This window comes from Sander lucioperca, chromosome 19 (assembly GCF_008315115.2).
Source record: "Sander lucioperca isolate FBNREF2018 chromosome 19, SLUC_FBN_1.2, whole genome shotgun sequence".
Taxonomy (NCBI): Eukaryota; Metazoa; Chordata; class Actinopteri; order Perciformes; family Percidae; genus Sander; species Sander lucioperca.
Window position 1 is genome coordinate 17,466,474 of NC_050191.1, and position 23,129 is coordinate 17,489,602.

General features: G+C 39.3%; 2 protein-coding genes and 1 long non-coding RNA gene across 5 annotated transcripts; 1 reads left to right on the plus strand and 2 right to left on the minus strand.

The window, feature by feature from the left end:
• Positions 1-354: 354 nt before the first annotated feature.
• Positions 355-3,888, minus strand: LOC116066328 (trans-L-3-hydroxyproline dehydratase). Of its 3 annotated transcripts, none has more exons than XM_035995762.1 (6): positions 3,766-3,888; positions 2,024-2,501; positions 1,772-1,941; positions 1,145-1,267; positions 869-1,058; positions 355-725 (listed from the first exon to the last, which is right to left on the minus strand). In XM_035995762.1, exons 2-6 carry the CDS (start codon positions 2,499-2,501, stop codon positions 631-633), a joined length of 1,056 nt encoding a protein of 351 aa, XP_035851655.1. In that variant the 5' UTR covers positions 3,766-3,888; the 3' UTR covers positions 355-630. The 3 variants fall into 3 exon arrangements, with proteins under 3 accessions (XP_035851655.1, XP_035851654.1, XP_031178189.1); XM_035995761.1 differs by having other exon boundaries at positions 2,024-2,508; positions 3,766-3,882; XM_031322329.2 differs by having other exon boundaries at positions 921-1,058; positions 2,024-2,508; positions 3,766-3,879.
• LOC118493915 lies at positions 3,027-22,219 on the plus strand. Its single transcript, XR_004895967.1, has 2 exons — positions 3,027-3,200; positions 21,706-22,219. It is a non-coding gene; the product is annotated as an uncharacterized LOC118493915 (long non-coding RNA).
• On the minus strand, positions 4,952-21,829 carry LOC116066327 (potassium voltage-gated channel subfamily H member 5-like). The gene is made up of 12 exons (XM_031322328.2): positions 21,718-21,829; positions 19,887-20,010; positions 19,244-19,350; positions 18,978-19,106; positions 17,979-18,094; positions 17,329-17,721; positions 17,133-17,225; positions 16,303-16,732; positions 12,483-12,682; positions 11,551-11,803; positions 11,067-11,263; positions 4,952-7,712 (listed from the first exon to the last, which is right to left on the minus strand). The coding sequence occupies exons 1-12, from the start codon at positions 21,788-21,790 to the stop codon at positions 6,558-6,560; spliced, it is 3,270 nt and encodes a 1,089-aa protein (XP_031178188.1). The 5' UTR covers positions 21,791-21,829; the 3' UTR covers positions 4,952-6,557.
• Positions 22,220-23,129: the final 910 nt, after the last annotated feature.

Below are 23,129 nucleotides of genomic sequence, written 5' to 3' on the forward strand. Positions count from 1 at the left end.
AAAGTGACAAAAATGTCAGGAAAAGCTTCAAAAACATTGGGGAAAGCAAGAAAAAAAAAATTGACCCAGAAAAACAAAATGTTGCATTGTCGACAGGAAGACAACACAAGGGTTAAATGTTTAACTTCAAAAGGCTCCGATGGCTCCATCTAGTGGTCGGTAGCTGCTACTGAGCACACTGCCTGACCTACACCACCCTCCTAAGTTTAATACAAATCCAAATTACTTTTTAAACCATTTAAGTCCTCATGAATGGTGGATAATTTCACCCACCATGAAATCTAAACAAAATAGTACATTTATTAATTTAATACTACACTGCGTTGCAAAGGAAAAGTCACAGGCAGTGAACAGCAGCGTACATTTGTCTGTTTCTAACCTTATGAGTCAGTGGTTGGGCACAGGCCATAATTACACAGGAAAACCAACAGAAAATGTTGATACAATCTCTTTAACACAGTTTGTTACATATCCAATACTCTTCTTGGAGAGCTTAGGGATTTTCTATAGTTTTTTAAGCTACAAACGCACTTTATAACTAATGTTTAAAGTACTTTTTATGTACAACCATATTTAATACCACAACCTGTAATTGAGGCTCACTTCAGGAGAAAACCATGTGTCAGCTTGTCATCTGGCTCCTGCACAAAGCGTGAAACTCCGGTGTAAAAAGCTCTGCCGGCAACTTCCACCACGACAGCCTTGAAGTCTCCACACTTGGTCTCCTGAACAGAAACACAAAAAAGAATCACAAACATGTCTCTGTGAACAGAAGTTTGTAAGTAGTCTTTTTTTGAAACAGATAAACTGTTGTTTTGCCACAGTAGCAGAATCCCAATAACAAAAGTAAAAAAAAGGATCATGTTACCAGAGTGACTTAGGGCAGAGGGGCGCACAAGGGCACTGAAGAAAACTGGTACCTCAACAGCTTTCCCTGTGAACTGGGACTCAGTGGCTCCACTCTGAAATGTCCTGGTCTGGTTCAGCTGGATGAGACCTTTGTGATACTGGAGAGCCACTCGGGCTGTAACACCAGAACCAGTGGGGCTCCGGTCCACCTGAGAACACGTTTAAACCATGTCAAGCCAGGTTTCAGATAGCTCTCCTCCTCAAAGTGTCAAATGACAAGGTGTCCGTAAAGTACCTGTGCTTCGGCAAACACACAGATATTGGCGGTGGGATCGGAGGAGTAATTATCTTTGCCGTCTGTGAGGATGGTGCCATAGAGGAAGGCCAGATCATCACTGGTTGGGTGGTGCAACTTCACCTAGGAGAGAATAACCTAAAAAATGTGAAATCAACATAGGTATGTGGACAGCCCCTTTTACATATATAGATTTCTGTCTTGGGCTATTTCAGATGTTTTCTCCCAGTTTGGTTATGGAAGAACTAAACTGCACAAAGCCCCAACCTCAATCCCACTGAAAGAACTAACACTGACTGCAATCCAAGCCTCATCACCCAAAATAATTTCTTACAAAAACAATTTAAAAACAACATATACAAGCCTTTTAACAGAAATGTAAGACGAATGCAAATTTGAAAAATGGGAAAAAGCTTCACCAGACAAACTGCCTATATTGTAAAGACAGGGGTGTCCAATCCTAAATAATGCTCTTTATTCCACTTTCTTCATACTGTGTGCCTTCCACAATACCATAATGATAGATGTTATTGTATTCATCAGTGGCACATTGTGTATTAGAAAAAAAAAATCTGCATCTGCACTGAGAATACTATGTGTAGTAATTTAACACAATAAACTTCTTACCTGACATTTGACAGCATTGGTCACTGCTGTGGCTGCATCTACCAGATCTCGAGTCCTGGACTTGGTCACATCGAGGCCAAACCTCTGGGCGTCTACAAAAGCGTAGAAGGCTCCTCCATAGCTGATGTCAACCGTCACTTCACCAAACCTTTCCACCGACACCGTCACATCTGGTGAAAAGGAATTTAGTAAATCCTGCAGAATCGAAAAACACCTGAAAACAGTCTGGTTTCTTCAGGGTGAGTGTCCTACCTGTAGCAAATGCAAACGCTGGCACACTGAGAAACCTCACTCCTCCTGTTTTACCATCAGAGTACTCGACAAACGCCTTCACCAGACCACAGGGACAGTGGATGTTCACTTGAGTCTCTGGTGACTGTGGTTCTTTCACCAGTTTGTAGTCCACAGCGAAGCGCCCCAGTGCGATGACTGCGTGTCCACACATGGTGCTGTACCCCTCGTTGTGCATGAACAGCACCCCCAGATCCGCCTCAGGTACCTCGCTGTCCACAACCAGGGCTCCGTACATGTCGTAGTGTCCCCGCGGCTCGTACATCAGCACCCTCCTGAGGTGATCCAGATGTTCCCGGACATAACGACGTTTGGACAGCACACTGTCACCTTTGACCTCTGGGTAGCCGCTGTGGATGATCCGTAAAGGCTCTCCACCTGTGTGCATGTCAACCACTGAGAGCTCCTCTCCCTCATGAGGTGGAAGCTGCAGTTCCATCTCGGTGCTGATTTAAAAAAAATAATAATAAACAGTTCTTTTACATCATTTTTGTATTGACAAGGCTCATTAGTGTAGATTATTTGCAAACTATGTCTTCTCACAGCTTTCCAGATTTAGGGACATACATTCAGTTGCCAGTTTATTAGGTACACCTAGCTCAAACTAATGCAGCCAAATACAACAGTCCTGCAATGAATCCTACTTTCATGAAGGTTATAAAGAGCGGTGTGATAATGTACAAAAAAAAGACATTTCCGAACAATGTGCAGCTTTTGGCCGGCCCAGCTAGGATTTGTCCATTGTAAGATCTTAATTGAGGGTTTTTTTATAACTTTATTTAAAGGAACAAGTCATGACATAAACTATGGTGATGTCTTCTAAAAAAACAACAGCGTTTTAACAGCTTTCTTATTCTTTTAAGAGGAAACTATATAATGGTTCGAGGTGATGGGTCAATCCGATTTAAGGTGGTGCAGTGGATTTCAAGGGGGGGGGAAGAGATAAATGGCTATAACTGCTAGCTTAGCTCGTCTGAGAAGACGCCCTTTTTGCTTCTCGTGTGGACGGGTTACCTGGTCAAAAACAGGCTTTCATGATCTCAAGCATCTTTTTGAGAGGATTACCAAACATGAAAGCAGTAGGACAACGCGGTATAATTGGAGCAAATAGCTACTGACAGCAAATGGAGGAAAACAGGTAAGTGCTCAGTCGGATGATCACCGGTGTTAAAACCGGTGTGTGAAATGTGAAATAGCGCTATATGTCAAATTGTTAAATGGTGTAATTGTCTTGTTTTGCATATGTGCAAAGTAGTTGTTATCCCATCAGTTTTTTCCCACTGGTGTTTGATTTCATCAATAACACAAAAAAGAACTCACAAAAAATAAAGTTTGTATTGTTGCCTATTAGATTTGTAGATGGTGTTTTGCCAGTATTGTAATCAAATTGTACATCTCACGTTGATGGTTTTTAATCACCATAATTGATGAAACATAATATCAGTTACGAATTGGACGAGGGAAACATGATTTTGAAGAGAACTTCATCTCCACACACGTTCAATCGGTTTAACCTGGATTATTACGAAACCAATTATCATAAAGATTGTTTTTTAAAAGTTGGGCTTTAATAGAAGTGAATGGGAAACGACGCGAATATTTGTAAGCCGGAATATGTGACCATGCTCTCCAGTAAAATGCTGCAAAAGGCCAGCGCTCATTGAATTAGTACAACTTTTATATTGTACAGCAATTATATTTACCTGGTTTAGATATTCTCTGTACTATGGGCCAAACTTCTGCAGAACCATAGACAGTATGTTAAGAACAAGTCTTTTTGGTTTTTGTTCTGCGCATGCGTGTTTCAGTTTGAAAAGACACTAAATTAAGTCATTAGTGCCACCTGGTGTTCTGGAGGGCTGCATACTGTATATGCATTAATTCGAATGCCAGGCTTTGTTTGCAGACATTGAAAAATATTGATAAGCTACTATTAACATATCAGCACTGATGATGAGGAAAACACTCAATGGATAGGAAGAACTTTCTTAATTTTGAAAATGTGAAGACATCCGCTATGCATAATGTTGTTCCCTGTGCCCTCTCCCCATGTTTCCTTTCTGTCTTTACTGTTAAACAAAAATAATCTATGAAGAAAAGAAGTAACTTAATAATGAAACTGATTGCAACCACTTTTCACGTTCACAAATACTGCTTTGACTCACTGGATCAACAAAAACACAGTTTGCAATGCTTTAGATTCACATTAAAGCCTCTGAACACCCATAAAGGTGTTTTCAGTTATTCTGGCTGATTAGACTCTTTTCAGGTTGAAGGTGGGCTGGAGCTTTGATGGGAACTTATTAGGTCACAAATTCTTTCTACCAATAAGGATGACAAAGGTGTCATTTGTCCCGCCCTAACAGGTGCAACAACATTAACAGTGGTTCAGGAAGATGTCAATCACTCAGTCTAACCACACCCACACAGTCCTGGAAAAGGTCCAATCAGCCACATTAACTATAAACACCTGTGTGGGTGTTCTGGGCCTAATTCTACGTTCCAGACACAATTTTTAGCCCGTAAGTTACGACTTCAAGTCACGACTCACGACTTGGTAGCGTTCCAGGCAAAGTCACGACAAACCCTTCTTAGCTAGCGGCTACCTTACGTTGACGTTAGCTAGCGCTAGCTGATACTAGCGATTTCTAGTCTGCGACATATTTTGGGCTTCATTTAATAAACATAACCTGTAGTAGTACACAATTGTATGTGTATTGTTTTGATTACAATGTGCGGAATTACTTTACGTTGCCTATTTATGTCTATTCATTTCTCACTGTTAATCACCGGCGTCTGTACAACATCAACAGGGGTCGACATTGTTGTTTATGTGTGTGTGACGTCAGAAACTGTAACTGGGAGTACAACGATCTGGTACGAGTTCACGGGTAGTAGCTAAGTTACGGGTTTGACTGCCGTTCCAGGGCACTTTCATGGGTAGAAGGTTGTAAAAACATGGGTTACGGGTTGCCTGGAACGCAGCATAAGACTTACTTTTGTTGCATAACAGAGGAGACTAAACACCAGATGGCGAGCAGGAATCAGTTTTCATTATTCATTTCACTGTTGACAGGTTCCCTGTATGCATGCAATGTCATTTATGCATCTTATTTAAAATAGATGCACTGAATCAACTAATAGCTACATGCTTACATCCTCACAGTTCATACTGACATGATTCGCAGTCCCACAGAATATTAGAAAACATCATGAACTAAAACTGTAACCATGCTGTTTGTTAATGTACATTATGCTTATCCAAACAGAATGAAGAAATGCAAATATTTGCAACACCATGTACCGTTCTGGTTCTTTTAGAGTTACATAGCGATGTGTACAATAACCCATCATTTAAAATCTTCTGTGATCCAAAAACATGATTTGCATAACTATATAATCTTACAAGTAGACAAAGATAAAAATTCATTCATACTGAAATAAATACTGAAATTCAACATTAGAGCAAATACACCTGAGCAAGATGTATAGTTACAGGAGGGAATGTACAGTAAGTAATTTCATGTCGAAATATTCCCATCTTGTTTTAGGAAAATAAATATTTTAAAAGAAAATTGAGATAATGATAATTAACAACAAAAAATATATTATTAAACCACCATTATTGCATTCCTATTTCACATACAAGGGAATAAAGCTAAAACACAATTTAAATAGTTTCTAAACAGTTCATAAAAAGAATGCATAGTGCAGTGACAGATTCAAATGAGAAAATCCACCCATTATCCTCCAAAAAGGGGTATAACATAAACAGGGTTATCATTTCTATTATAAAACATGTGCGCAAAAACAGTAAAGATTTTTGATTATGTCTCATCAAAACAATCCTGAATGAGGCTTTATTATTGTAAGGCACATATTATTACCTGACAATAACTAAAGGGAGACATGTATTTAACATACATGGTGCATGTGGAAATGTTGCTCCAGTCTGTTCAGATGAGAAAAGTCTGAGATGAGTCTGCTCTCTAACATACTGTATGAGCAAGTCAAAGTTGTTTAAATTATTATGAAAGTTATGGCAGGTGAACCCTCTCACTTTTATCCCTTTGGTCAAGTGTTCTGCCAAAAACTGTAAATTAATATTCAGAAAAAAAGATAATGAAAATGACAGCTCTACAAAAAGGCCTAAACTCAAAATATGTTACGTAAAAAAACAAAAAAAAAATCTTTTATCAGGCTCAGATGTTTCAACAAAAGCCTTCATCAGAGTATCCGATACGTAGCTCTACACTGTTTATAATGCTTCTAAAATGTACTAATTTCCTAGCAGTAACAGCACAAAAGGTGTTTTTTAATTGTTTGTTCAATAATTGTTTGTGTTTGGCATTCTCAAATATAGTATACAAAGGATCTTCAAAGTGCCTCATAAGTCAAAGACTATTAGAAAAATCCCTGGGTTTTGTAGTGCTTAGATAACAATAAGTAGGGGTTTCTGCATGCAACCAGGTTGTGGGTTTTAAAATCAGTAAATTCAAAAAGGCCCATCGTCTGGTTTCGGTGTGACCAGCTTGGAGGCAGCGACTGAGTCTTGATTTCTCACTCTGGCCTTCGGGGAAGAAGTCGGTGGCAGAGAGAGTCTTCTTTTTATCGACAGGAGCCTGAGGATCTCGTTTACCTGAGACTCAAGGACCGACAGGCGGCCGCTCAGATTCTGAATGTCTCCCTTCAGCTCCAGCTTGGCCTCAAGCAGAGTGGCTTGAAGGAGCGTTTGTTCAGACAACGGCTGAACAAACGACTGTTTGAGGGAGTCCACCCCGAGACTTTGCTCAAATGGGTTTCTCTCCATCGGGCTCTTCTCCATCGGGCTTCTTTCAAAGGAGCTTCTTGAATCTCCGGCTCGGTCGATGCGTAGATCGCTCTTTGTGATACCACTGTCACAGGAGTCAGTTTTGTGCATGGCGCTTTCGTCACCTGCCTCTCCAGCACCGTTGCCCCCCTCTGTGCTCCCCGTCTCTCCACTTTCCTCCGAATCCTGGTTCTTATTAGCGGCTGCCAACTGTTCTGAGGACTGGGATTCTTTCGGCCACTCTTCTGCTGTCTGTGGCTCCTTTTCTGGCTCGACAGCAGGAGGCGGCGGTGAAGCAGAAGCGGCGCTTCTAAACTTTGCCCAGCCTCGAGCACCTCTGCTGCTGGTAACGCCACCTACAGCTCCCACTCCACCCGCACCACTGCTCTGTACAGGGCTGTTGACCCTCTGACAAAGCTGGCTCTCTGCACAAGGCCTTGCTATAGACTCCCCAGGCTCTTGTGTGCAGCTTTGCTCTGACGTCTCAGTGTGGACAAATGCTTGTGGAGGTGCAGCCATGCTGCAGCCGCTGCCTGCATTCCCTCCTCCTGTGCACGGTGCATTATTCTGCACCGTGGAGCTGTACTCCTGCTGCTGAGAAGATACAGACTGACACTGCGTGTACGAGTTTGAGTCTGAGTGATGGTGGCGCTGCGGCTCCACCTGCACACAGTTATGATCAAAGTAAGTGTGAGACTCTCCCTGTGTTTGAGCGTCTCTCTGCTGTCTGAACCTCTGGAACAGCTTGCGGACTGGGTGGTCTTCAGGAATGGAGAGAGTCACCTCGTTCCTCTGGCGTTCCTGCTCCTTCTTCACATCTGCAATCTTTCTGAAGATTACCTGCAAGAGGGAGAATCTGTGCATGAGGAAAGTGCTGTGGGATATTTACACGAGGCCACATTTCTACTTGGATGAAACAGAATGTACAATGCATGCTTTAAAGCAACCATCCAGACCTACTATGTATGTTGAAATACAAGACTTGAAAGCAGCTATGCATGAGGGAAATTGTTAATGGAGCAGTAATGAAGTAATGGAGCGATATCTCGGCCCTGAGAGTTTCTCAATTCCTCCAAAGAAAGAAGGTTGATGTAACTTCTACTTCTACTACTTTAATCTATAATGTTGAATAAACCGTGATAGAACTATAAATTCAATACAACATATTTAAAAAATGATATCAACATTTAACTCATCTGTTGGTTCGTCTGACACTAACTATCTTAGAATTTAAGTTTAAAGCCACAGTGTGAGAGAAAACCTCTATTATTGAAGGTTTCTCAGTCTAATCTTGATTCAGTTGCCCATGGCCAATTATCCCAAAAAGCTCTAGGGCATTTTTATGGTAAAAAAGAAACCTATTTAAACAAATCAGCTTCCCAAAATGCAACAAAAAAAAATCTGAAAGGTTAAAAATGTAGCTGTATAACACATAAAAAAAAATAAAAAAGCAAATGCACTTGAGTAATTATTTTCAGACACTGCTTGTATGAATTTTAACAACTTTAGCTTGTGTCCGTGTGCGGTTTAGATGCACATGCATGCAGGTAGACCAAGCACATAGTGTAACAGTAAAAGGGGCAGAGAGTAAATCTTAAACCTATGCAGTATAAACAGTTTCTAAAGCTGCTCAAATGAATAATATATGGCTTTGTTTTCATTGAATGCATTTTAAGTACAAGCCATAAATCTTTTAACGTGTAGCCACAATTTGCTTTAAAATTGTTTAGATTTAGAGCTGCTTCACTAACTGTATGATTTCAGCATTATTACATACAGTAAAACCTCTTATAATTGGAGCTGCAACTAACTAGAAGAGTCAGAGAGGACATTTAAAGAACATTAGTTACTTAAAAACATTATATATTCATTATAAACCTGCATGTTTCTGTAAACACACTGTAAAGGTACTGTATGACTGTTTGCTTTGTTAACTTGAGGCACAGTTCTAATTCTGAACTTTTCTAGATACACAGATTATATAAGTAAATATAAGTCTGTTAAATTCCTTTTTATAAATTTTAATTGATAACTATCGACTGTACCTCAGAAGCATTTCTATTTCATACAAGGCAGTCCTGAACAAAGAGCACAACGCACCACGTGTACCAGTTTGACTTTAAAGACAATATTCATTAAGAATGTATGTGATGTTCATCCCATAGGGTAACATTACAGCGATATATGAGCAACTTACTATCAAGACTGGAAAGTAATGGCTCTCAATACCTTAATGATATGTGTATCCTGGAGAAGGTCTATCAAATATTAATTAGTCTTAGTTTGTACTCAGAGAATAACTATTTATGTGAAGCTTCTGAAATGTTATTGTTGCATGTGCAGAGTTATCTAAAGGTGTTGGGTTTGTAATTTTAGGAGTAAGGACAGAAGATGAAAAACTTTATTAAGATACAATTTCCCTTTGTTATACTTAAGTAGCTTAACATTTTGTCATTCCACACTGTATGACAGTATCCTATGTTCTGTATCAAGTTGTTGCAAGTCTTTATTGAAGCTTTATGATGTTTACACTGAGGGAAATATTAATGTTTTTTTTTATGGCTGCACGATTGATCTAATATATGTACCCAAATTTCAGCAGGACATATCTGGCATGTTAGTGAAAATAAAGTTCTGTGTTTGGCCGCACAGCATGAGTTAGTAATGACTGACCCAGTGGCAGGCCACCACATGTAAACAATATATAACTGCAGAGCACCTCTGTAGTCCAGGGGTTTAAGGTGCTGATCAGGTAATGCAGCGGGGACAATTTTTCATGTTACACCTTCTACTCTGTAACAAATGTATTAAAATGCCCTAACAAATATTTACAAAAGTCTTTCTTTGGTTTACTTGTTTTAACCTTAAAGGAGCAGTGTGGTGTGATTTAGGGGGATATGTTTTCAGAAATCGAATATAATATTCATAATTATGTTTGTATTGGTGTATAGTCATCTGAAACTTAGAATCATTGTTTTTCGGTAGCTTAGAATGAGCCCGTCATATCTACATAGGGAGCGGCTCCTCTTACACGGAGTCCGCCATGTTGCACCACCATGTTTGTACAGAAGTATAGAACGGACAAACCAAACACCGGATCTAGAGAGGGCCTTTTGCGTTTTTACGTTACCTGAAGGCCACCATAGGTTTTACCAAAGAATTTCTAATATGAGAAGAAGTTCCACTCTGTCGTTACTTCCGGCTTCTGAACTGGTTGCAGTTCCACCAGAGTTCCATATAGGGGGCGCTCACAGGCCAGTGCAGAATGAATGGGACTCTATGGAGCTATACCCCTCAAAATCCACTTTTCTCAGGATATAATTTTTTGTCTAGTAATTCGAATGTTGCATTTGAAAGGGGAGGCTAAGAAAATACACACTGCTGGGTGTTAGATTTTTTTAAAGTGGCTTTTTTGTTCTAAAAAGCCTTTTAAAATGTCAATGACGTCATACACATATACGGCCAGAGATTCTGCTTTACGGCAAGCTCTGAGTCGCTTCCTTTTTTCTCTCGAGGCATCGACAACACAGCTGACAGGTCAGGCTCTCCCTGTCAATACACGTGCTACAAAGAGGTTTGTTAATGTTTTAAAGACCACGCCGAAATATTCACTCTGACATTCTGGTTCTGCTTCGGATGTCGTCAAGCGGGATCTCGATCGTAATCAGTCCTTCACTGACCAATCAGCATTCATTAGCAGAATGCTAGCGTGTTATGGGCAACAACGACTCAACCTGTAACAAATTGAAAGGGCATAAGTACTCGTTCATTCAACTTTTGACCTATAATCCATGTTGAACTTGCAAAAACTACAATCAAATCTGAGATTTCTCAACGACAATCAGGCGAAAGAGACAAATTTAGCCGTCTAGCTCCATAGGGTCCCATTCATTTTGCACTGGACCGTGATCACCCCCAGTGGAACTCTGGTGGAACTGCAACCAAAGTAGGTACAATGGGGCTTAATAGGGAGTGGAACGGCTTTCCGTAGACGGGCTTTGGTTTTACTACACACTTGGCAGGTGAGGTGTGAGGGCAGGGGTATTCAGTTGGCTGCAGTCTGCAACCTCGTTGCTAGATGACACTAAATCCTACACACTGCTCCTTAAAGAAACCAATAGCCTATACTTGACACTGAAAACTCACTGGAAAGAAAGAACGACAGCTATATTTTCCATTAAGAGTCAATTTTACCCGTTTTCGTAGATTGCATGTGAGAATGAGGTTGCGGGAGAACGTGTTGGCGAACGCTGTGTAAAACTCCAGAACCCTCATCAGTGCGTCTCTCCTGATGACGTGCAGATCGCAGTAAGTCAAAGCTCGAACATTTGCACAAGACCGGGCCGGCGTGGTCTCTTTCCAGAACACGTCTCCAAACACATCACCTTTACCTGGATGGAGCCAGACATGATCACTGTGTTTATAAAACCAGCAGAAAGTGTGTTGAATTCTTCGACATTAACATCTCATGGCACATTTTCTCTTTAAGGGGACATAATAGTCAACAGGAATTGTGGAAATGGAGTGTACAAAGAGCTTTCAGTGAAAGAGAAAACTTATAACAGGAATAAATAGGCTGAGGAAAATGTTCACTGCTGGATCACTGTGACCTTGCTCTAGATTGATCTACACAGATAAAACGTGACCCGGTTTATTACATAGTATTGCGTTAGATTACCTAGTATTGCAATGACCTCGTCATCCTGGATAACTTCTAGTGAACCGGAGACGACAAAGCAGAGGGTGTCGACGCTCTCTCCGATATGGAAGATGAGGTCTCCAGGTGCACAGTGTGTCGTCTGAAACTCCACAGCTAGAGAGCGCAGACAGCCGTCGCTCGCCAGACGGAACGCCGGGTGGTCGTTAAACACCTGCCGGTTGAGGTGGACGCAGATGTCCGCTCGCATGTCTTTAGGACAAATTGATAGAACCTGAGAGAGATGGTGGTGAGAAATCGGAGCATTTAATATGTCATTAAGGAAACCTGCATTAGCTATATCATATATACTCATTTGTGGTAAACGTTTTCCAAAGCAGTCCAGCCAAAAGTAATAAGTAAGTCATTTTAAAAAGGTAAAAATATGCCCTTATCCATGGGTAGGATGTGGTATAAAAATTACTCAAGACTTGAGTCTTAAGTGGAGGGTTAAACACAGCAAACCTTTGATAAATATGGGCTTATACATTATAAAATATACACCGACACACACTTGCCTTCCTCGGGGTGTTTTTCCTTAATTCATTAATCTGCTGGTACTTAGCGCTCTCAGTGATCTGCTGTGACCTTTGAGGCTTATTATTGTCCACAGCGGGTCTACCTGTCAACCCTGCCCATACATTTTTTATGATACTGTTTAAAATGATAGCATTCTTTCTTTTTGACAGCCAGCAACAGAGCTTTGTATCAGTTTAACTTTGGACTTAAAAGCACATACGTGCACTACAAACTGTATCTAATCAGTACACTGTGATAACAATACACTATTCCCACTTAACATTTTAATTACAGTATATATTCGGTACATTATGAGTATAAGGTGTAAGAGCATTTCAGAGTTTACCAAGAGATAAGATGTCATGAACTCCTACTACTAGCAATTACAATAATACCTTATCTGTGTCAATGCCCTTAGACATGGCCCAGGTGGAGACGATGAAGTCCATGACCCTCTCACTCAGACCTTTGGGAATCTGATAAAGCTGCAGGAAGTCGCGCACGTTGTTGAGCATTTCATGGTAGCGGTTTGTGTTGGTGTACATCTGCTGGAAGATGGTGGTGACATTTCCAAAGATGGTTGCATACAACAGCGCTAAAAAAAAAGATTAAGAGTTGAGTCTTCAGGTACCTGGGCAAAAACTAAGCAGCCTTACAATGGACCGACATGCAGGGCAGATTCATTTAACAACATAAGAAGAAACAATATGTTTTATTTCAGGAGTTCGGTTCACATGGAGGTCTGAAATGTTTTCAGGTCAAAAAATGTATCCAATTTATTTGTATTCCATACAGTATTCAAGTATTTCACCTAAATCTGGGTTTAATTATTGTGCCAATTAATGGATTATTACACATAGTATTCTTAATGGATTAAATGCATGTTTTAAGGAGGTTTAAGGGGGTGAAAAAACCTTAACTTTTATCTTATTTATTTTTCAATTGTGGTGCAAATTATGTAGTTCACCCTGAACATGGAGATAATCAATTTAGGGATGTTAAGGGAAATTAAGGGATGGTTTTCCTGTTTTTAGGAACAGTTTTAAGAGGTTTTTACTCCTTAAACTATGTATATAACCAATAAAAAAATACCCTAATTACAAACTATTATCTATTCATTTTTCTCTCAAAATCCCATTACAGATAGCTCAGTTACATCATTATTAATGGGTAAATCAATTGATTTGTAATCCTGTAAAGCCCAACACATGAAATAATTATCAAAAAAATTACAACTTTTTAAAAGGCTGGTGTTTTTACCTTTTGACAGAAGAAGAAAAATAGTATGCACTTTCAATTTGCATATATGATTTCCTGTTAAGGTCATTGAGTGGTGGATTGAGCGTTTATAATTCATAATGCACATTTCCCGAGTAAGAGTTCTGTGCTGTAGTGACCTCAAAGAGTCAGTCAGCATCTCGAATCGTGAGGTTTTACCCACTCAAGAGGAAAGAGTCGTCTCCAGTCGCCACAGCATGATCAGAGAGGTTAGGATACATATCTAACGTGATGGCTCATTGTCCTTTTTACTACACTCAAGCCTGCAGGCAAACTCTCTCTTTCTTCATCTACTCTCACATAATTACTGTATCTGTAGCTGGAGATTTATCGGCTGTAATTGAAGCCGACACTTCAGTGTGACTGAGTGATCTTAGTGATCGAAACGCTACCAGAATACTGGGCGTTTAGTTTCGGAAGTACAGACCTTGAAGCGTGGCTGTCAGTTTGTGTTTCCCTCACTATTTTTATTGCATCACTTTACATGCTGTTTTAGAGGAGTGGGCCAAAGGTTAGTGAAGGAAGGCGAGTCGTGACAGAGGAACTGTAAGCAAAGGCTGACAGTGGAAGCAGTGACCCTGAAGGTGAAGCTATTACTGTAACTGCAGTGTGATGAAAATAATACAGACCCCTGCATAAAAATAGATTTCTATTTTTATAAAGAGGTTCAAAGATATTTAAATGAGGCATGGTTTATCTTTAGATATAATAATGTCACGTAATCAAATCACTTTTTAAAGTGAATAGACTCATTTTTGTGAATGAAACATTCGGGGTAGATGAGATTAGGTTTATTTAATGTTCACCACTCCCTAAATTACCGGTAGTTTTAATGTAAAGTTAGAAATATGACACTGAACGACAGCGTAGACGCCTATAGTGTTATACAACATGCTGAGGTCTATAGTACTGCATCACTTGTGAGTTCATGTCACGCAAGTCTTTACATAATAAGCTTGATCTTGATCCAATTTAAAGTTGTATCTCATCCAAAACTGCCAGTCCCCCAGATCTTAAATCAAAACCATAAAATGTACAGAATGTAAAAAATACTGCATCATGGTTGGTTGAGATAATGGCTTTCACTTGGACTCACCGTCACAGTTAGTTTACTGCATGAAAATAGTTATGTGTCCCTAGTATTTTTCATTAAGCTTCAGTAACAAAGACATGTATTCCTTGAGTTTAAACAAATTATTTAAATCCTAAAAGGGTTAACGATAATTTAAGTATGAGTGAATCAACACAAAGACGATGCTTTTTTGCTGATAGAGGTAAGTGATGGCCAATCTTCAGACAGACCCCCATTGAGCAGGCTGTGATGGGCGCTGAACATGTCACTTTTTATTATCGACAAAGCCGAGTCCTAAACGCTCCACAGTGGTTCAAACACCGAGGCTGTAGCTAAATGTGAATTACACAACCAGAGTCAAGAGGGAGCGTAAACTACTGAATACTGACGAGGGTGAAGAATTATTTATGTATATGAAATTCTTTGTTATAAGATTTAAAATGACACATATGTGCATATGTCAATATGTGATTTATATGCTGTTTTGTGTTGTTGCCTTTAGTTGATTCTGATAACAAAGCATGCAAACTACATCAAGTCAAGATCCAAATTATACAACATACATACAACATAGGGCTGCAACTAAAGATTATTTTATTTTCGATTCATCTGTCGAATATATTCTTGATTAATCGATTAGTTGTTTGGTCTATAAAATGTCAGAAACTGGTGAAAAATGTCCATGAGTGTTTCCAAAAGCCCAAGATGACGTCCTTAAATGTCTTGATTTGTCCATAACTCAAAGATATTTAGTTTACTGTCATAGAGTAAAGAAACTAGAAAATATTGTCATTTAGAGCTGTAATCAGACAATTTTTTCAAAAACCTTTCTTAAAGAAACTACTCATCACCGATTAATCGGTTATCAAAATAGTTGCAGATTAATTTATCAATCGATTAATCAATGCAGCTCTAATACAACAATGTTGATCTCCACTTTACGACAAATCAGCTATGTGTGATCAAACTGAGGCTTAAACTGTACTTAGCATTTATGCAGAAACCTGTACATCTACACCATATGTTACTTTACTGGCAGACAACCAGCCGGGCTGTGGAGCACATTAGTATCTAGCATGCAAGTAAATTCATCCAGATTGTTTCAACTCATGCAAGGTTGTACTGACATTATTATGAATGGATGAATGCATGAACAGAATGGAAACAGCATCAAAGGATGCATGTATTGTCTGCTGTAGAGTGATGGGGAACACAAGTGATATTACATTTAGACAAGTAAGTGGCTTGTGCCAATAGAAATTGGTCACCTTTTTCTAGTGAAGAGAAAGCGCACAATCATGAGTCTGATGCAACCTTTTTTAATTTTGTTTCAGCACACATTTCCTTCATACTGTACACCACTGAAACAAAAGTGGAGCTGCTGTGCGTTTGTCCCCTGCTCAGATTTATTTGGACTGTCATGGTCGTACTTTATGTCCATTGAAGAAAAAAAATAACAGTGGTCACTTTGATTTAAGCTGTTTTGAAAAGCTTTGTCTTAATTTCCCTGACAAATTGCCCACTTGCAATTTACAAATTCAGGGTTTGTGTTATTTGTCAGAGGCTTGGAAGATGATTGGAGAGGCCTTGTGTTAATCAGGAGCTGTTTAAATGTGTGTGTTCGTGTTATAGAAAGAGCTTGTGTGTATCTGTATTAGACGGCTGTGTGACTCCATTTACTGCTCCATTAACCACCACTCGTACCAAGAACAGTAATAATAGGATATTATTTATGTAATATTAGAATTGTTGTTTTCTAACGTGTGATTCAGAAAAGATCACAACTCTGAAATAAAATACTTCTTGAGATTTTATAAAATGTTTGGAACACAGTGCTTAATGTAGGAAAGGGAGTAAGTACTTACAGCCCACCATCATCATAGCCACGGAGAAAATCTTCTCTCCATCTGTGGCCGGAGCGATGTTGCCAAATCCGATGGTGGTGAGACTCGTCATGGTGAAGTAGAGGGAAGAAATGTACAGCGTGTCCTTGTTGGGCCCCCCCTCCCACTGTCCTGTACCACTGGCGTTGTAGCGGTAAGGAGTCCCGATGCTCAGAGCCAACTGGTAGAGCCAGCTGTCTGTCTTAATGGTGTTGGTTGTCTCATCGATGACCTCGTAGTCCCCGATGCTGTACCAGATGCAGGCCAGCCAGTGGGCCACCAGACCGAAGACGCACACCAGCAGAACCAGGACGGCTGCTCCGTACTCCAGGTAGTGGTCCAACTTCCGGGCCACCCGGCCCAACCTGAGCAGGCGGATCACCTTCAGGGAGCTGAACAGGCTGCTGAGACCCTACAATGAGAGACAGGAGGAAGATATGAGTCAAACTAAGCAGCAAGTACTTTGATGATCATTTAAGCCACAAAAATGTACTTGTTCCACATTTTTAAATGTGAATATTTTCGGAGTTCTTCTATAATTATGAACTTAATAGCTTTGGGGATTAGACTGTTGGCCGGACAAAACAAGCAATTTGAATAGGTCAACAAGTGCAAATGAGAATGTTGTACAAACTTGGTTGTACAAAGCCACCAATAAAAATGCAAGCCTTTATATCTACGTTCCGCTCCACTATGTTCACCAACTAGTGCCTAAGCGACTCTCTTAACATTACATGTAGTCATTTGATCCATTGTCAATATGAAAAACTGTTGATAGCAGCTTTAAAAGAAAATAACATGGATTTCCTTACTGGGAGTACATGATCTTCTGCTCGTGTGGTATTTCTGTGGAAAATTGAAGACTCACGGAGATGGCTTGATCGAGAAGCAGATGTGATGACATCCTTCATAGAAACAGTCAATCAGAAATGTTTTGATATTTATATGCAGTGTTAAGTACAAACCCATCTGCCATTTTAGCAATACAATTAATACAAATTCCCTCACCTCATCTACATGTTCAAAAGCGTTAATGATGTCGTAGGGCAGACAGGACAACAGGTCAATGACGAACCACGTCTTCAGGTAATTCATTCGTATGAGCTTTGCGTCTGAAATGACCTCCCCAGCGGGACCCACAAAGGTGGTGTGGAAGTTAAGCACAATGTCAATCAGGAAGACCACGTCCACGATGCTGTCCACCACCAGCCAAGCCAAATTGTTCTGCTTTGTCTTAAAGGAGACGTTATAGGGCACCATGATGGCGGTGTAGAATGTCAAGATGAGGATGATCCAGTCCCAGGTGGTCTTGAAGGTGCAGTAGTGGAGGATGATGTGTGGAGGGGTCTTGGGGGCTTCCTGTTTGTACTGAGGGAGGATGTCCGATCCCAGCTGGAGAGCCTTTCATTCAGAGGGAATATTTAACATCATGAGTACAGAGAGAGTCACATGTTAAGTGCCTCAAGGAACAGTTGTGGAACCTTATCTTTATAAATGTCTGTAAATTGCTGAACAATTTCAGGGTGAAATTTTCCTTTAATGGGAATTTAAAGACTAGATCTTTTATCTTTAAGGCACTTTCTTAATTTAACTTAAGCTATTTTTAAGTACATAGCATTGGAAAACAAACAAATCTTTTAGACCTGGACGCTGCTCACCTCAGCCAGTCTGGAGGGCCGTTGGCTGACCTCAGTCTTGCTCAGCGGTGCTAACTGCTGCACCACGTTGCGATTGTTGGTCAGTGCCCGCGTCAGTCTGGCCAACTTCGTCCATCCTGCTCCGAGACAAAGACAGACAATTTCATGCAGGCAGGCAACACAAATACGAATGTTCACACAAAATTTACCAGATTTTAATTTTACAAACAATGCAGAACTGTCACTTTTTAATATCGCCAATAGCAATATCCTATATAGTGGGAAATAATTTCTTTACTCCAGCATCAACAATCATACAGGCAGGTTTACAAGATACCTTTAGTTTAGAGAGAAGTAATTTTTCCAATCTCTAAAATTGTGCTTGAATGCATCATCTTGGAAGACTTTAACTGCATTTCTATGCAATAAGGAAGAAATGGCACCTGGGATGTATGCTGAGTAGGACTTGATGGTGTTTAAATCATCACTGTAAAAGCAGTCACATTTTGTCAACTGGCTGGGGACTGATTTATGCGTTTTATTCCCTCTGTGTCTAATCAGTATTTTCATACATTTACTATCCCCATGTGGTCTGAGTGTCCTCTGTTTCTGCTGTATGTAAAAGTCTTAGTGGCACACTTAATCCTCAGGGACATGGCACCCACAGAGACCAGTGTTCACTGACCCGCACACACAACACCTGGACAGTTGTATGTTACATACCATGAAACAAATGTCTGTTTAGTCACAGCCATGTGTGCTCAAGATTTTCGGCTGCGCTGCACCCACCATGGTCTCACTGGGTAAAATTGAGCTTTGATAATAATGGCTAGACCTTAATGAGACATTCACTTGACAATAATGTGATCTTAATTTGATGTAAATGTGCTAACCCTTTTCAGTGTGTGGAAAAAATCAAATCAAACAAAAAGCTCCTCCAACATCCCGACTCCACTGAAATACTGAATGCAGTCCAGTTGAAACTATTTGGTCTACATACAAGAACATGAACTGTCTAACCTTTAGTTGCTTCATCTTCAATCGGCTGTTTAAAGAGCGTAATGTCTCTGAAGGTACAGAGGAAAAGCACCACCTTGTTGTTCTCATTTCTGATTGGAGCTACCTGCATGTAGAGCCATATCGGTGTTCCTGTAGAAAACAATTCAAATGATAGTTTTAAGAGAGCACAAATGGAAATAAACAAATGGGACAAAGGGGAGTAAATGTCATCATGCATTATTAATATTAGTATTAATAAAAACATAGGGCTCAATAGGAATACTCACTATTCTTTGTATAGAGCAGCACCTCATAGAAATTGGACTCATAGTTATCAAAGGTCTGTCTGATTTTTTCTATAGTCTTCTTATCAGTCAGGTCACCATACATGAAACTGCAAGGTAAGGGAGAAAGAATACCAAGAAGCAAAAAGGAAGTGTGTTGTTAGCTGATCATGGGGAAAGAAGGGCAGAGGATTGGATACTTTTTCTTCGTTAAATCTATATTGTAGTTGCTGCAAATCATTGGTCACATTGACAACTGAAAGATCATTGTAGATCATAGTATTTTATTCATGGTTATCTGTTTGTCCAAATTTACCACTTCCATGATTAGTTGACCTTTCCAAGATATATATTTCTTATGTATATAATGATCAGGTCAGATTTTTGGGTACCTTTTCCACAACAAGTGGAAATTGGCTGTTGGGGCGAAATCTGGCTCATTTACAGTTTTTTAATCAATGAACACGGTCCCTGTCAAACAAACTAAAATGATATATCACTGCTCACCATATAAAGATATATTGGAGGTGCTGGAGCTGAGATTCAATATGAAAAAGAAAAGGCATCTACACACTCCGATCTGTGCAATATTCACTTATGGATGCAAGCCCTCGGACAGGCCATTATACAACAAAAGGCATCTTACTTGCACGTGCTACTCCTGTGCATGACTTCAGCTCTGTGGTATCCAGACAGCTTGCAGAATCCATCATTGCTGTAAACGACAGGCCACTCCAAGATCTGAGCATTTCCCAACAGGAAACTGGTTTCTGCAACAAAATACAGCAGTCTGATACAAAACTAGTCAATACTAACAACAGGCCTGCAGACTAAAGTGCACCTGTTGATCAACCTTTTGAGGGTTTTTATCAGTAAAAGCTGGGGCATCCTTACAATCATCACCACAACTGGAGTTATGCAACGTCTTTGAAACTCAACTGATTTTTCCAATAACAAAAACCCTGATATTTTGATGTTTTTTATTTTATTTACAGTGTCCTATAAATGCTGCTGACCAGTGTCATGAATTAGAGAAAACCTTAGTGTAAACAGTGTGTAAGTCTGTACCTGAAATATTGCAATTTTACCACTACTAACATTCTTTAAATAACCATAATGGAAACAGAATCAATAATACTGAAAGCTGAAGAAAACAGTGGTAATCAGACGAGTCACTGGGCAGAAATAGTTGTTGATAAAATGTTTATGTTCCACCCTTAATGTTAATTAAATATAGATGAGGAGCTGTAAAGTTCTCCAGCTTCACAGCAGTTTGGACAGAGCTGCCATCTCAAGAGAAAAGACTGAGCACATTTTGTCCAATCTACAGGCAGCATTGAAACTGACAAACTTAAAGCATTATGTTTATCTTGAACTTAACGCTTGGGTTTTTCTTATAATGAATGCATCTACTCTGCAGCCATTTGCAGTGTTTCAGGGTCTGAGAGAATCAGATCTGTCTAAAATATACTACAGATGTGAGACATTTAATTCATGTTGCATTTCATCTGTACTTGTAATAAACCCTCAGCCTCACTCTCATTGGGAAGCTATGTCAATCCAAAAAGGATTTTTCAATAACAGTATTACCTTTCTGAAATGTAAACAACAAAGATCACTGCAAAACGATACACTAATTAGGTGTAGGCAATAAAATACCATAAAGTGCAACTGAGTTACCATAAACAGAAATCACATTATACATCCCCTAAAAGAAAATCAAAAGGGCCTTTGTAAGAATGAGAATGCACGTTTGTTATCTTACTTTTGATGCTCATATGAGTGTTGAAATTTCAAAAAATCAATACGCCAAAAATTCACCATGCAGCACTTTTGGGTTTCAGGTAAAATAAATACACATTGTCTGGCTGGCCATCTGTATTGTATTGATCTGCTGTATTATTATTTATTTAGTCATGTATTGTGTCATGCACATACATACAAGTGCCCAGCCCACACAGGCTTATAAAACACCAAAAGAATCAGCCAGATAAAAAGATTCCCTTCCTAAAACACAGCTCAAGTTTTTTTATAATCATTGATCTAAAACAGAAGAATTTATCAGAAAAAATATAGTTTTTATTAGAAAGAGTAGCCCTTAAATTATCATATAATGAGCTATAAAAGCTTAAATGGCCTTGGACAGACCAGTAAACCTGCCTGTTTCTCTAGCTAATGATAGGAGTATGCATGTCTTCAGGGGTATCAGAATAGACTATTATACTGACTTTAGTTTATTAATCTAGGGAATTGGGATATGAGGCGTATTGCATAATTCATCAGTATGCATATTAATTGTAGTTGTAAAAAGTGAAAAATTACAAGAAAGTGTCAGTTGCTGCTGCTTCCCATTAAATAAAATAGAAATAACATTGCAGGTTTACTTCAGCGTCCCATGCAGCCCTGTGCGGTACCTTGATTGACATGCCAGATCAACATCTATTAATTCTGTTTTTTCCTTTCAGAACAAGACTCACCACTGGAGCGCCGGACAATATTTTCCAGAAAAGTGTTCTGCGGAGCCACCAGACCTCTCTTGCCCCCATGCATTATGAGGGTTCCGGACAGAGACCCAGAGCTGCTCGGTGGTCGTGCTGATGTCAAATACCCCCCTCAGCTTTCTGCCCGACTAGAGCGTGGACCACATCAGTCAAGTTAACTAGAAGGATAAGAGGCACTTCCGGACTGAGGTTTAAAAAAATAAATGCCTCATTGCCGAATGTGGCGTTTTTTTCAGTGTAATTGGCTACAAATTGAAGACTAACGTGGAATCTGAGGTAAATGGTAATTATTATCCACCAAACTGTCATTTTCATATCACATTCACAGCCACGGCGGTTAGGGTCGCAGGATAAACGTAGTCACAATAGCCTACATGTATGCTGTAGCAGATAACTTATTTACCCGCTAAATAAAGATCAGTCAGGTAGCCTATATCTTGTACAAATATTACGTAAGAGTCACGTCAGCCTTTATCATAAAAAAAAAAAACAACAAAAAAACGCATGAAAGTTTAAGCTTTGATTTTGAAAGGAAAGTCCGCCGTTTTCCGGTGTTATTCTGGTATCTTTGTGTTACGGTTTCTCAGACCTGCAGGCTACTCTGACCTGGAATTTTTATTATATTTTTGTATGAACTTACATTTTGTTTTTGATTTTGATATGGTTAATTATTTGGAGATGTATTTGTGTGTATTATGTTAATGAGATGGTGTAGGCCTACAATTTTTGTTTCTTTTCACTATCCATAACTAGGCTAATAATAATGTCACAAACACTTTTCAGGTAGGACTACATAAAAAAAAAAACATTTTATGTAGGCTACCTGAGAAATGTTTAGAATTATGTTTGAAAATATGTGTTAATATAGTTTTAATCTTTGGTATCTGTAATTTAAAAAATTAGAATTAATTAATTAATTAATTAGAGTATTGCAGCTTGATGCTGTCACACAATGTCAACAAGACATTTTCACCTGGCTATACCCAATGTTTAGATCTGTTGTGGTATTTATGCAAATTAGCACATACGTAATTAGATTATGCACCGTTTGCCCATGTTGTCAAACAATTTCAAAAAACTTGTAATACATTTTTTTGTTTTTCTTGATGTAAATAATCAACTCAGTAATTTTCATGGTGATAGCTAAAGGTTAGCATGTTTACCCTATTCACATGAGAAAAAGAATGAATAGGCGTATGAATAGGCTATATTTGGGTCTTTTTTTGAAACTTTCCCCTAATGGGATTCTTCTGGGCTTTTTTTCCTTACTCAGGACATATTGAGGATACAAAATCAGTTGAGTTTGCTTCTGTTGCAATTTGGCCTACCTTTTTTCATAAAATGACTGGACTATAAGGAGAATGGAGTAAATTACAAGTGAAATCGAA